General features: G+C 45.3%; 1 protein-coding gene across 1 annotated transcript in view; it reads left to right on the forward strand.

Annotated features, from left to right (window-relative positions):
• The first annotated feature begins 608 nt into the window (after positions 1–608).
• The window catches only part of LOC109308579 (phospholipid scramblase 1-like), a 33,660-nt gene continuing 20,370 nt past the window's right edge, over positions 609–13,898 (forward strand). Inside the window, exons 1-2 of the mRNA XM_019532958.1 lie at positions 609–641; positions 10,643–10,675. Coding sequence (XP_019388503.1) covers positions 10,663–10,675 — 13 coding nt within the window. The 5' untranslated portion in view covers positions 609–641; positions 10,643–10,662. The remainder of the gene's footprint in view (positions 642–10,642; positions 10,676–13,898) is intronic.

A 13,898-nucleotide genomic window follows, 5' to 3' on the forward strand; every position in this document is an offset into this window, starting at 1 on the left:
AAGAAGGCGGCAGCGATCCCTGCATCCGGACCGTGTCGAAGGCGCTGCCTAACAAGCCGGGGAAAGGCCGAGGCTGCTGGACGCTGCCCGTCGCCCGCCCAGGACGAGGGGCCCCGGCTCTGCTGAACCGCGGCGGGGCAGGGAGCAAGGCGGCCCCGACGGGGCGCCCGCGCCGCCCTGCAGGCGGAGCGCTGCCCTGCTCCCGCGGGGCCCGGGTCAGAGCCTCTCCGCGCCCCGCCCAGCCTCCTCCTGTGCCCTCTCCCCTCCATTCCGGGCTGCTTCCCTCCCCGAGGCGGCCGCGGCTCCTGCCCCATCCCAGGCGGCGCGAGGGAGCGGCTCGGCGCGGCGAAGGCAAGAGGGGGCGCGAGGGGGGGAGCGGGGCCCCGCGGCTGACGGGGCGGCGCGGGTCCGGGGCGCGGGCGGGGCGTCCGCACAGCCCAGTTACCAGCCCCTGCTCGCGGCCCCTCGAGCCGAGGCGAAAGCCGTAGTTGCAGCCTTTCCAGACGGGCTCTCCGAGCCCTTCCCCGCGGGGGGTGGCGCCGTTACTTCCTCGTTGCTGAAGTGCAGGAAACGAAAGTGCGGGCAGCCCCGCCGGGCCCCGGCCGCTCTGCCTGAGGGGCTCGGCGCGGCCCGCCGCGTAGGTGCATCCGGGCGTTGTTGCTGCCGGGCTGCGTGAGGCCCGCTGCGGTTGTTGTCGGGCTATTTCATAAGGACTCGGAGCCAGCGCCTGAGGCGGCTGTCCGTTCTCGCTCGCCTGTTAGCACATCGACAAGCTTCGTGGCCCGACTTGGCCAGTGGCAGAAAACTGGATGCAAGTGGTTGTCTTTACCGGACAGCGTGACTCAAACACCAGCGTATAAGACATCTCATCCTCTTCTTTTCAGTGCTAAACTCTTCTCCCTTCTGGCTGACCAGGACCCTTTGATCTGTGTTACTGGAAGGAAGAGAAGTCACATCTTAAGGTTACTGGTGTCTCATCCCTCTGGCATCCATGTTAAAATATTTATCCTTTTTTTTTTTCCAGGCCTATTGCTGAAATGCAGACAGTAGCTATAACTGCTGTAAGTTAACTTGACTATAGGCAGTGCTGTAGCAAGAGCGGGGCAAGCAGGGTGACTGCCCCGGGCGCTGGAGTAAAGGGGTGCCAGGATGAAGCCACAAGTGGCTAGTTTGGCAGGGCACAGGGGAGGGCAGCTCCCACTGCTGCAGGTGCTCCTGGGCAAGCATGGGGGGCATGTGCCCCCCAGATCTGTGCATAGGGTGTGGGCAGGCTGCTGCTGCAGGCTTTGCCCCGGGGTGCCAAACTTCCTTGCCGTGGGACTGACTACAGAGAAGCTGGGTAGCTATCTGTAATAAATCCACCTGTTGCTTATTAGGTTCATATGCCCCTGGTTAAAGTGGTAGGATGAAACACAACTAGAGGGTGGTGAAGCACTGGAACCAGTTGTCTAGAGAAGTGGTTGAATCTCTGTCCTTGGAGGTTTTTAAGACTTGGGTAGAGTAAGCTTTGCCCTAGATGATCTAGTTGGGGGTGGTCCTGCTTTGAGCAAGGGGTTGGACTAGGTGATTTCCTGACATCCCTTCCAGCCCTAACTGTCTATGATTTTGTGCGTGTCTCATAGACAAGAGCAGGATTCCTTGATATAGACTGGATAAAGCCCCATAAGCACATAGCTCTTGTCACTGGCTGTGGATATAAAAGAGAGGTGATCTCTGTAAGTACCATAGGCTGGACTTTTTGGTGGGATTTGAATATTATGCTAGAAACCTTAATTGGGACTATGCTCTTGTATCATTGTTATTTTTAAGGTAAGGGAGCTTTGCTCCCATTTTCATTTGCAGGAAGTGAGCCTGAAGGTCACAAACACATTAAAAACCATGGTCAGATCTCTGAAAAAATGGGTCAGCCCTCCAGCCAGCCTTATTTGGAAGTTGGCATTTTGCCTGATTTATTTTTTTGCATATGCAAAGGAAACAAGATGTTCAAAAGGACTTCGATGGTGTGTACCAACAGTATGTTCTGCAGGCAGGGATCATTCATCAAGTAGTACCCAAATTCCTCAGATTACTTCCTTAGCAGTATCACTTCCTCATCTTGCCTGGATTCAGTTTCATCCTAGTTTGTATGATTTTTGGTTTTGGACATCATTTTTGGATGACAATCTGCTAAAAAAGACCCTAACATTTTCTTAGATAACATTTACCTTTCAAGGTGAAATGCTCATGCTTCTCTATTGTGAAACTAGAGTGACAAAAGTATTACTGTATTATTGAAGGGAGTGAGAGTGTGGTTAACTGCAAATTCTTCTGGGATTAGATGAAATTGCAATATTTGCTATTTTTCTTTCATCTCATTATTATTCATTAGGTGCTTGCTGTCATCAAGTCTAGTGGGAATCTCATGGCACAGCTCTCAGCTGAGCCTGAATCTGTCTTGCACGTTGCATAGTTGCATCTGTGCAAAGTAAGCATATTTAAAAAGAAAGCTGAGTGGTAGCACGTCTACGCTGAGTTTATACTTGGGTAATGGGCTGCATACAGCTCAGTGGTTCCTAGTGGCAGTGACAGTTCAAGCCCTGTGTCTGGACTCCAGTAGCACTCCTTGCTATGTCTATCTGGGAACTGCATTTTGAGCAAGAGAGAGCACAATAAGGGGGGAAAGGGGAGGGGAGAAAAGAGGCTACAACCCTCTTCCTTTCTTGGTAGTGTCCTATGAATAAATAGATTTAGTGACTCAGTGCTTGGTGCACACCTTTTCTCTTTAACTTCACTCCTACCCTGCTCCACTTAAATGGGGAGTTAAGTGGCAATGTTCTCCCAACATAGCAGGATTATCTGATGCTGTTTTCATTAGGAACCTGGCACCTGGACATACACCTGTGTACAAAAAAATAGGGCAAGTTTACATCAGTGTCCAGAGTAGACAGATGACAAGCTTTTTTGGAGTAGCTGCTGCTGTAGGCATTATTGCATTGCCCTGATGTGTAAAGGGAGCTGTTTGTAGTTTTGCATTGAATGCATCTTCCCCCAGATAGAAATGGACATGGTACTTCAGTTGGTAGAGTTTTACTTCAGTTTTTCCCCTTCCTCCTCCACCTGGAACCTCCATGCTGGCTTCTTCTAAACTCCACTGGACAAGTGTTATATGGGCATGGTTTAACACTGTTCCTTCCAGGTTTAAAGTTGAAGTGATTTACTACATTTGGATTGTTTTTGGCTGGTTTTCACACAATAATTTGAATGCACCAGCTTCAGCCCTTTAGAAACATTCTGTTTTTGAAAAGGTTCCAGAGTGTCTGCTTCTCCTGTAGATCAGTGTAAAGGCAGCTTATCTTTACAGATGTGTGCGTGTCCAGTGCCTTAGACATTTTGTTGATAAAGGGACACACACTGGAATAAACATTTCTCATTTGTACCACAGCCACTCCAAGCTGGGAGGGGTGGTTTTATGGACCAAGTAATTAGGTTATCTGTCTTTTATAGTTTTGTAGAGGAGAAAGGGTACATATAATCTATTTGGCAGTGGAATCTTATTTCCTGAAATTTCTTTGTGGAAGGATTCTCTCTGCTATAGAGACTAGCATTTGTGTTGCTTTTAAGAAACAGTATATGTTGCTAAAGTTTCATTTATCTATAACCTGTTTTGAGTAAGTTTACATATAAAATAGACTGATATAATATCTACTACCACGGAGGCACCTGTGCATTTTACTACCTTTATCCACTCTAAGTAAAGAGTTAACAGCTGAAAGTAATTCATCTTCATACAAATAACATAATGTTTGGGTGGAGCAAACAAATATTTTAAAGCACTGTTAATGTTCCTTTTGTTCCCACCCTTTTTGTAGAGTTTAAATTCAGCCAGATAATACTTTTGAATAACATCTGCTGAAAACAATTACCTTTTCCTCCCTGCCCCTTCCCCCCCTTCATTGCTTTCATCATTCAAAATTTTCACTTATTTCACAATCTTTCCTTGTTATTCTAATCTCATTGGAATTCAGTTATGGGAATAGCAGATGAAACTCGACATTTGCTTTTTCCTTATGTAAAACTGGTTCATTCCAGTTGATTTTTTGCAACTTTTCTGTACTGTTCTTTTCTCTTGGTCATATTCCGCAAAGTAGAGGCTTATGGAGAGGGGGTAAATGTGTAATTTCTGTGCATGTCTAAAGAGTTAAAACCATGATGGATAACTAAATGTCTGCCTCCACCTTCTAAGTCAGGGATAGGCAACCATCAGCACACATGCCATAGCGTGGCACGCAAAGGCATTTTGTTTGGTACGTGTGTCTTGGAACGGGCTGGGGCTGCCCTGCCCCAACGAGGATTGGGCCCCTCTTGGCTTCCCTGCAGTGCACCCCTGGCATGCCAACATCTTACAGGGGGAGGCTGTGAGTGTTTTTGGCACTGCCCAAAAACGTTGCAGGCCCCTATTCTAAGTCCTTTCTCTAATTCTTCTGGCACTGCTGGATTTATGTTGGTGGAAGTTTATGATGTGAGACCTGGATTGGACTGAACTAAGCTAACTTGACAAGGTGTAAATACTTTTAGTGAGCAAGAAAACTTGATTTTTACATTTTGCCTTTCTGCTTGTTGTTTTTATTTATTTTTCTTTCAGATTTGACTTGTAACAATTTAAAATGTAACAATGAATCTGAACCTTTTCATTAAATATGACATGTGATATTACTAACTCAAATTAATGTTAGAAAATAGTGAAGTTTTTTTCACTAGACTTTTTTTTCTCCCCTTATGATTTGCATAAACTGCATTTTGATAGAAATTAGAATCCATTAAAATGCCCAAACCTAGCACTTCAAAATTGGTTTGTTTAGTAAAATGTATTGGTTACATAAGATGTTTTTAGATGTACACACATTTATACAATTCGCTCATCTGTAATGTTGGAGTTAGACTGTACATGTACCAGTTACCATGTTTTCCAAGAATTTAGAATCATTAAATCTATCCTCATGCTGTGTGTGTCTTTCCTTTTTCTGAAAAAGAAAGCAAATTTGTGCCCTTTTTCCCCTCAGATTTTTTCCATCTTTGAATGAACAAGTCATTGAATTCAGCTAGTTGAAGTAACTGAATGAATAAAATGTATTTTCTTTACACCTATTTTAAAATCTGGTCTAGGGCATAAGAAGGGGCTAGTCAGGGACTTTATCAGTTTTGTAGCTGGTTTTCTTTAACACACAAGCTGCATAGATATCTAGTTTTAAGGCCCATTTCTGTCTGTCTTGTTTGTGTTCACCCAGCTGGGTGAAGCTGTTGTATTGGCTAATTTGTTGGCTGTACAGGCAGTCCTTGGACTTACGACACAATTGGTTTCTGAAAACCATGTCTTAAGTCAAAATCTCGTAACTCGGAACCAATTTTCTCATAAGGAACACTGTTATAAATGGGGGGTTGGTTCCTGAACCCTGTTTTCACCAAAAATACCTGAGAATTTTGTACTCGATCAATTCTAGATGAGTAATAAAGCTTCATTAATGTATATATATTGTAAATAGCAATCATATTGATTTGGAAGGACTACTTTGAGGTGACTTTGCTGGACTTCTTGAAGAAGCTTGGCTGGAGTCTTCGCCGGAGTCTTGGCTGCAGGTTTCTCTGGAGTCTTGTCTGCTTTCTTAAAGAAAGTGTCCAAGGAAGTTTGGACAGATGTTCTCCAGGGAGATGGGCGATGCAGCGAACTTGTTCGCTGGCATGGCGCCGTGTCGGGTCAGGCATTGTAAACTAGAAACTGATGTCATAAAGCTGAAACAGGTGGTCAATTTATAAATGTTGTAAGTGTGAAACCTTGTAATTCAAAACATAAGTTGAGGACTGCCTGTACGCTCTTTTGAATGATCTCTGTAACTTCTGGGTGTCTGCTAAGCTACTAGGGATGCATAGGGGCATGCAGGTGTGCATGCACCGCCTAAGCATGGCAGTGCACCCCCTGTAAAAAGGCTCGTTAGCTCCGCCTCACTGCCAACACCATTGGCAGCATCTGCAGGCAGTCAGTGATTGCCACTGGCGGTGTCTGCAGCTGGTCTCTGACTCTGGTCATCACTCGCCACCCTCTTCCCCGCTTACCCTGCTGCTGACAGCGGCAGAGGCGTCTGCAGGAGCTGCCTGCCTCTGCCATGCGTTCACCACCACTGTGCTTCTGCCGCTGCCAGCATCGCCGTGCCCTCCCAGCTGCTGGGGGTATGCATTGTTCATGTGCTAAGCTCTTTTATAACCCCTCATCCTTAAGTGAATTTACAGTAATTCTGAGATGCTGTAGTTCCATTGTATACCCCCTACCCCCGCCATCCTCCTCCTCCTTCCCCCCTTCAAATACTTTGCAAAGACTTGTCCAAAACCATATGCAGGCATTAGTGGCTGCTAAATTTGTCCACTGGTCTTATCTTCATTCAGATCTGGAAACTCCAGTCTACTTTTTCATCTGTGTGAATTATGACGGAGAACTCCTGTCTGACTGAATGCTAAAAAGTGAAAAGCTGTACTCAGTGATGATACACATTGCTATTAGAAATTGTTAGTGGCTCCAAATAATTGAACTGGATTTTTCAGTGGCAAATTACATTGTCTATAAATGTTCCGGGGTTTCCTGAATGCATTCAGTCTTGTAACTTTTTCTTTTCCCTGTCTGTTCTCTCCTATCTAGTAACTGAGCAATGGAAAGAAAGTGAACAATAGACTGCCTCTGTTTCTTATGGAAACAAACTTAAAAAAACCACACATGCTCCCATGTATACAATACAGCTCAAAAACTCCCTCATATGAAGGAGAAAAGTAAATAAATACAATTGCATATTAACTCCCAAGCTGAGAACTGGAAAAAAAAAAGTAAATAGCAGAAGGAGCGGTGTTAAAATTGCCTCTAAAATTATTTGACTGCTACAGTCTTACATGCAGCTTCCTTTCTGCCTCCCTTTTAATCCAAGTAATAAAAGGCCATGAGAAGAACTAAAACATTGTTTTGTTTATATGGAAAAGCAAGAAATGCATGTTCTGACTTTGGACAGAGAAAACATGGCTTTTGAGCACATGCTAATGTGACTGAAAGCTCTTCTCAGAGCTTGTCTTTGCAGTTTTAACTTGATATGTCAACTTAAAAGTCATCACTTGAGTCCCATCTAGGGTGGATAAAAATAAAAAAGGTTGTTTTAAAAAAATTCAGATTTTTTTTTAAATTTCATTGTATTTTTTTATGGTTAAAATGCTTTAAAATTAAACTTATATAAAGATAGTTTTAATTTAAGATATGTTAAAGGTCAAAGATATCATGGAATGGGGATTATAACTTCTAATTATATACTATTTGAGACGATATATTCATGTCACCTTTTTAGAAAAGTTTTATAAATGTGTCACAACAGGCCATGGACTATATTAGGGGCCCGATCTTATGGGGTTCCCAGAGGCTTCTCTATGGATTAGTAAAGATTAAAGAAAACCACTCTACTCAGTGAGACTCGGTGTTCAGTCTAGAAGATCCCATTAAGCATCTTTGTGATGCTTGGCTTCAGTTCTCAAACTGAGGATTTGTCTCTCCAGAGATAACATCCTTGTTAACAGCAGTATATGGAAATGAGAGAGAACAGACTTGATTACTTAAAGTGCTGTTTCAAGAAGTTAAATGGAGTGGATTGTTGGGGGTGGAGTAGATCTGGGCAAGGGGGAGGAGCCTGGAGATAAATGCAAGGAGGGGGGGCAGTAGAAGAAAAAGAGAACCATTTTGAGCAGAATATTCCAGAAGTCTTGAGAAATAGGTTTCGAGTATAGTCTCTCCGTTGATTCGGATCTAGTGAGGGAATGAATGGTATGGTAGAAGGGAAGACCTATCATTGCAGCAGGCTTGCTAAGCCATAAAAGAGAGAAGTTGAAACCAAAGATGTGAAGAAATCTAGAAGAAAGTGAGGAAAGCCCTTGGCTAATAACATGTGGTGGTGGTGCTCATTTGATGTCATCCTCGTACAGCGTGGTAAAAATATCCCCCAAATATCCATGATTGAGCTAGTGAATAGGAGATAGTTCACCTCCCAATGACTTTACAAGTATCTGCTTCAGTTAGCTTTGGTAAATGAAATAACCAAATTGTTACTCAGTTTTCTGATGTAGTTGCAAAATTCATCTGAAAAAATATCAAAATAAATAGTTGCTTTAAAATGTATAGCATGTGCCTTCTAAAAATGAAACCTATATCTATCTCTGAGTTGTGAATAATATATATTAAAGTTATATCGAACAACAAGAATGTACTTTTTGTAGAAAACAGTTACTAAATCAAGGCTTCCCGACCAGTGATTTAAATCAAATCCACCCTGGTCTCATCCCTGTACAAATGAGTTAGGCCAAGTGCTATTCCAGTTCAGCTCTGGCAGCACAGAGCCCAGTAAATGTTTACTCTGCATCCCAGAAGGATTTTTCAACTCTTGATTATGCTTAAACTAACTATACTTGCCTCTTTCAGTTACAACAAGTTCTTGCATGCCTGGCTAAATCCATCACTCTATACAGTTTGAATAGCATTTTGCACTGTGACTACTCTTAGCCTAGGCCAGGGGTAGGCAACCCCTGGCACCGGTGCCAGAGTGTGGCAGTCAAAGGCATTTTGCTTGGCACGTGTGCCTCTGGGTGAATGGCGGGGAAGGGGCTGGAGCTACATGGCAACAGTAAGGATTGGGCCCCTCGTGACTCCCCCATCTTCTACCCCTGGCACACTAACATCTTACAAGTTGAAGTTGTGGGTGTTTTTGGCACTTTTCCCCAAAATGTTGGTGACCCCTGGCTTGGGCTACAAGAAGGTGTTCACAAGGAAGGATTAGGGTACTGGTGTACTGTGTAGGACTCAACATGAGTCTGAAGTTTTGGACTGTCTCAACAGGGACATTAAAACGTAAGCCTTGGCACTGATTAGGCTTCATCTAGAGTATTGTATGCAGTTCTGTGGTATTAAAAAACATCATGGGGAAGTTGGAGAGAGTCCAGAGGCAGGCTTGGATAAAGGGAATAGAAGACAAACTATGTGAGGAGAGGTGAGAAATAACCATGTTCAGCTTGTGAAAGGCAATTTCAAAGGGGACAAGATAGCAATATTCAAGTATCTGAAGAACTGCAATCAAGAAAAGGAATAACTCTTTTTCTACTTCATTGCAGAGAGTAGGATGCATAGCAGTGGCTTTAAGTTGCAGCAAAGTGGGTATAGACTGGTTATCAGGAAAAATGTCTTCACCATTATAAAAGTGAGGCAGTGGGATCAACTCCCTAGAGAAGTTGTGATATCTCCTTTATTGGAGTTTTTCAATAAGAAGTTGGACAAGCATTGGGCAGGAATGATCTAGGAGTATAAGTGCCTGGATTGTGCTTTAAAGAGCAACAGTTGGAAATCCAGGAGCCCCACACGTATACATTGTTGAGAGATGAGCAGAGCTCTGCAGTCCAGAGCAGGTGGAGATTGAAGAGGACCATACTCGGCAGCAGGACATTGAAACAGACCTCCTGAAATAGCTTGGTTATGAAAGAATATTAAAAAGTTGGGATAGGTTTATGGAGGGGTTAAGATGATGGAAAGGGACATTCTGGCTCTCTGGTGTGTGGATTTGTGTCTGTGGTCTCCAGGTTGCAGTGTAGAGTGAAGGGGTTTTGGATTTCCAGTATTTCTGGACTTTGCTGCTTGTCACATGGGACCAAGAAGGAAGTTTTTCCCCTCCTGTTGTTACAAGTGTTGGGTTTTTTCTCTGTTCCTCAGAAACATTGGATATTGGCTACCGTATACTCTGGATTTTGAGTGGAGTGTTCTGATGCTTCTGCTGGAACTGAAAAGTCTGGAGGTTTCTGGTTAGAGGGTTTGCTTCTCTGCTCAGGGTCAGTTTGATCACCCTATTTGATGTCAGGAAAGAATTTTACCCCATAGATTCACATGGATTGTGGGGGGTATTGCTTGCCTTTGCAGCAAGAGATATGGTCTTCTTCCTGGGATCTCTCAATTGGAGTAGATGACCTCCTAAAGTCCCCTCCATGCCTGTCTCTCTATAATTGTATGGTAACCTGACTTTTATACTGCAGTGAATCCAAGACAGCTGATATATTGAAAGCTGTGTTAACTGGCTGTGTTGTACTTCCTAGGGGGGTAGTCTAGGACAAGTGCTTTCAAACTTTTTCAAGCAGTGTACCCCTGGCAGCCGATTGCGGAGCAGGGAGGACGGTGGCAGCTGGTTGTGGAGCGGTGGTGCAGGGTGGTAGATAGCAGCTGCCGCGTGCAATCTTCTCTTCCCCCCCACCCCGTTTGACAGTCTGGGTGGCACCTGTTTGACCTGCAAAGGGTTGCCACTGCTGTCACCTGGCCCCAGCCCTGCTCCTGTGAGGCAGCAGCAAGGGTGGTGGTACTCCGTCCTTGCCCACCCACACGTACCCCTGCTTGGGTACGTCCCTGTAACCAGCTGATGTGGCTTCAGGTATCTTGGTCTTATGTCTCAAATATTCCACTCATTAACTCAATTCAAATAAGATCAAAATCCTTCTTACCTGTTAATATATACATTCTTAGATAATTTTTCATAACTAGAGAGCAATCAGTGCTTTCTTCACAATTTGCAATCTATTATGTTCAAAGCATAAAACAAAATGTTTTATTTTGCAGAAAGAATTTAACACAGATCCATGGACATGCAGCGTGAGTAAAATAATTTTTTCCTTGATACTTTGATTAAGTGTCTTTGAATACCAGTTGTAACCATGACTTGTATCAGTTGTAGGAATTTAAACAAAACAATAAATGATTATTATAGTAGTAGTGAGGGGATTTCTTGGAATAAATACCTTTTGACCAAGGAACTTTCTTAACAACCATACAAGACCTACCTGTCAAACACGTTCTTCTGTATAAGCAGTCAAGTAAAACTTGAATTCAGATGAACTAGCAGCTCTCTGTGTGTCCTGTCTCTTGAAAATTTTAAGGACTTCCTCACAGGGTCACTATCTATCACATGTTATAAGGTTATCTCCCTTGAAGTATTAGATTTTTTTTCTTTTTAAGCTCACTAGAGAATGTTGCTCTGTGCTAATTCTTTCCCTTTCTGTGTAGCAGGATGAATTCCTGGCCCCACTGATGCCAATGAATTTTGCCATTGATGCCCTTAGAACATGGGCTGAAATCCTGCCCTTTAGTATTCTAAGTTATTCAGATATTTGTCTCCATTTAAACACACTTCAATAAAGCTCTTGGACCGAGAGAAATGATGATATGTTGAATTCTGGGATATGGCTCACTTTTGAACTCAGTACCATAAATGGGAGTAACTTGAGACTCTTTTTTTTTTTCTTTTGAGGATCCCATTGAAATACTGCAAGAGGTGTTCTTTAGGGCTTTGCGAAATTTTCCCTGGTGTTTCCTTTTGAAGCTGTTTTGATGCCATTTGAAGCTCGAAACAATGATATAGAAACAAAACAAAAGCCTTTGAAACAGCTTCAAAACAAAACAAAGGCACTTTAAATGTTTTGAGTTTGGAAGCCGGGCTTACTTGGCTTCAGCGCCAGTCCCAGCTGGCAGCGGCAGCCTTCTGTGATCTGGCGTGCAGATCCGGGGGCCCCCCCGGGAGGAGTCTGGTACAGCCCTCCCCAGGGTATGGGCCCCTGGATCTGTGTGTGGGATGACAGCATGCTGTGGCTGCCAGCTGGGGCCAGTGTCATTGGCAGTATTCCCAGCGCTCTACAAAGGCTGCACCCACCGCAGGTTCCAGCTAGCAGCAGCAGCAGCCTCCTGTCATCTGGCGCACAGATCGGGGGCCTACCTGTACCTCCAGAGAGCTTGTGGGGCTGTGCCGGACTCCTCCTAGGCGTGTGGGCCCCTGATCTGCATGCTGGATGACAGGAGGCTGCTGCTGCCACCTGGGATCGGCGCTGTGTGCCCAGCATCAGGAAGAATGGTGCTGCTGCTGGCCAAAAACAGCAGCAGCACCTTCCTGTCATCTGGTGTGCAGATCCAGGGGCCTGTGCCACCCGGGAGGAATCTGGCACAGCCCTGCAGACCTCCCAGGGTTGCAGGCCCCTGAATGTGCACGCAGGATGACAGCTTGTTGTTGCTGCTGCTGCTTCCTTGGGCCAGTGGCAGCACAGTCTTCTCAATACTCCACACAGGCTGCACCCAACAGCGGTCTCAGCCAACTGCAGCAGCCTCCTGTCATCCAGAGGCACATCGGGGTATCCCGCCCACACCCCCGGGAGGGCTACGGGGCTGTGCAGGACTCCTCCCAGAAGCCATGCAACCCAGGTCCTGCATGCACAGCCGGATGGTGCAGGGCTTATGCACACGGGACCTGGGCCAGTGTGGTCAGCGGTCTCTGCGAGTGGCATGCAGCCTTGGATGACAGCCTGAAGTTGTCTGAAAGCACACAGCGCCTACTGTGCACTGCGTCAAGCTGAGCTGCAGCAGCATGCTGTGGTGGAGGCTTCACAGAAACTTGGCAGCTGGGGCTGAGCTGCGCTGCCTCCTGCCATGCAGGGGGGCTGTGCCACAAGGCCGACAATGCAGCTGCTGTTGCTGTTAAGTTGCCGGGGGAGGCTGAAGCCAGGCAGGGAGCATACGGGACGGCTGGAGCCAGGTGTAGGCTGAGCAGGGGGCTATAGTCAAGCAGGTAGGCAAGGCGGGGTATCGGTCCCCAGTGGGAGAAGCAGCCTGAGCGGGAGTGCAGATCTGGGGGCTCGCACCCTGGGAGGGCTGCTGGGCTGTGCTGGACTCATCCCAGGGGTGTGAAGCTCTGGATCTGCATACGCGATGAGAGGAGGCTGCCGCTGCTGGCAAGTGTCAGGACTTTTGGTTTGAACAGTCTGAGATGCAGTTTCCCAGAAACTTTGCAGGTTTCATGCCCTCAGAAGTGGGTACCATCCCTGGAATTTTCATCCAAATCAAGCAAGAAATGACGAATTTCTAGGCATTTTCATGATTCCCCATTATAGTCTATGGGTGAAACGTTGAAACAGTACAGTGCTTTGAAATGAAACAAGGGAAGAAAATGCTGTCCCTTTAAAATGGTGAAATGGATGTTGAAATGAAACGATGGTGTTTCGCACAGCCCTAGTGTTTTTGTTTTGATATTTAACCACACAGATACATGATAACTTCCCTGACAAACCTAAATTTTGGGTGTATGTTATTACTGTCCATGATTTCCTCCCTCCCCCACCCCCCCTAAATTTTTTTAAAGTTCTGCTAAAAATTTTCTATTCTGGATGTCTGCAACTGGGCTTCTTAATTTAAGTGGTATGTTCCTAAAGTTGAAGACGGTTGTGTTCAGGATCCTGACTCTGACTTTTGTAGGAATTGTTAAATCTCGTTTTCCTGGGTTAGCTGAAGAAAGAAGTACGTGAAGTTATTAAGTGTTAGAGTAAGAAAAGTGTGCTTATAATTTATATAGTATTTGTAAAACTGTCCTTGATAAACTGAGGCAGTCTCTTATGCTTAAGAATAGTGTATTAATTTGTCTGTTCTGTTGAGGAATGCTGCCATGCATTTTTGGTAACTATAGTTTCATGGTTAGTAGGGTCAGAAGGGACCTGAGCAGATAATCAAGTCGGACCCCCTGCTATGGCAGGAAAGAGTACTGGGGTCAAACAACCACAGCAAGGTGTTCTTCTAGCCTCCTCTTAAAGACCCCCAGGGTAGGGGCCTGCACCACTTTTCTTGGAAGTTCGTTCCAGATCCTAGCCGCCCTGAATGTGAAGTAGCGCCTCCTGATGTCTAATATGAATTTACCCTCTGCCAGCTTGTGACCGTTATTTCTAGTCACTCCTGGTAGTGCTCAGTGGAACAGGGACTCCCCCAGTGCCTGCTGGTCCCCTCTGACTAGTTTGTAACAGGTCACTAGATCCCCCCTCGGCCTTCTCTTGTGGAGGCTGAA

Source organism: Crocodylus porosus, unplaced genomic scaffold (genome assembly GCF_001723895.1).
Source record: "Crocodylus porosus isolate Cpor-Errol unplaced genomic scaffold, CroPor_comp1, whole genome shotgun sequence".
In the NCBI taxonomy this organism is placed as follows: Eukaryota; Metazoa; Chordata; order Crocodylia; family Crocodylidae; genus Crocodylus; species Crocodylus porosus.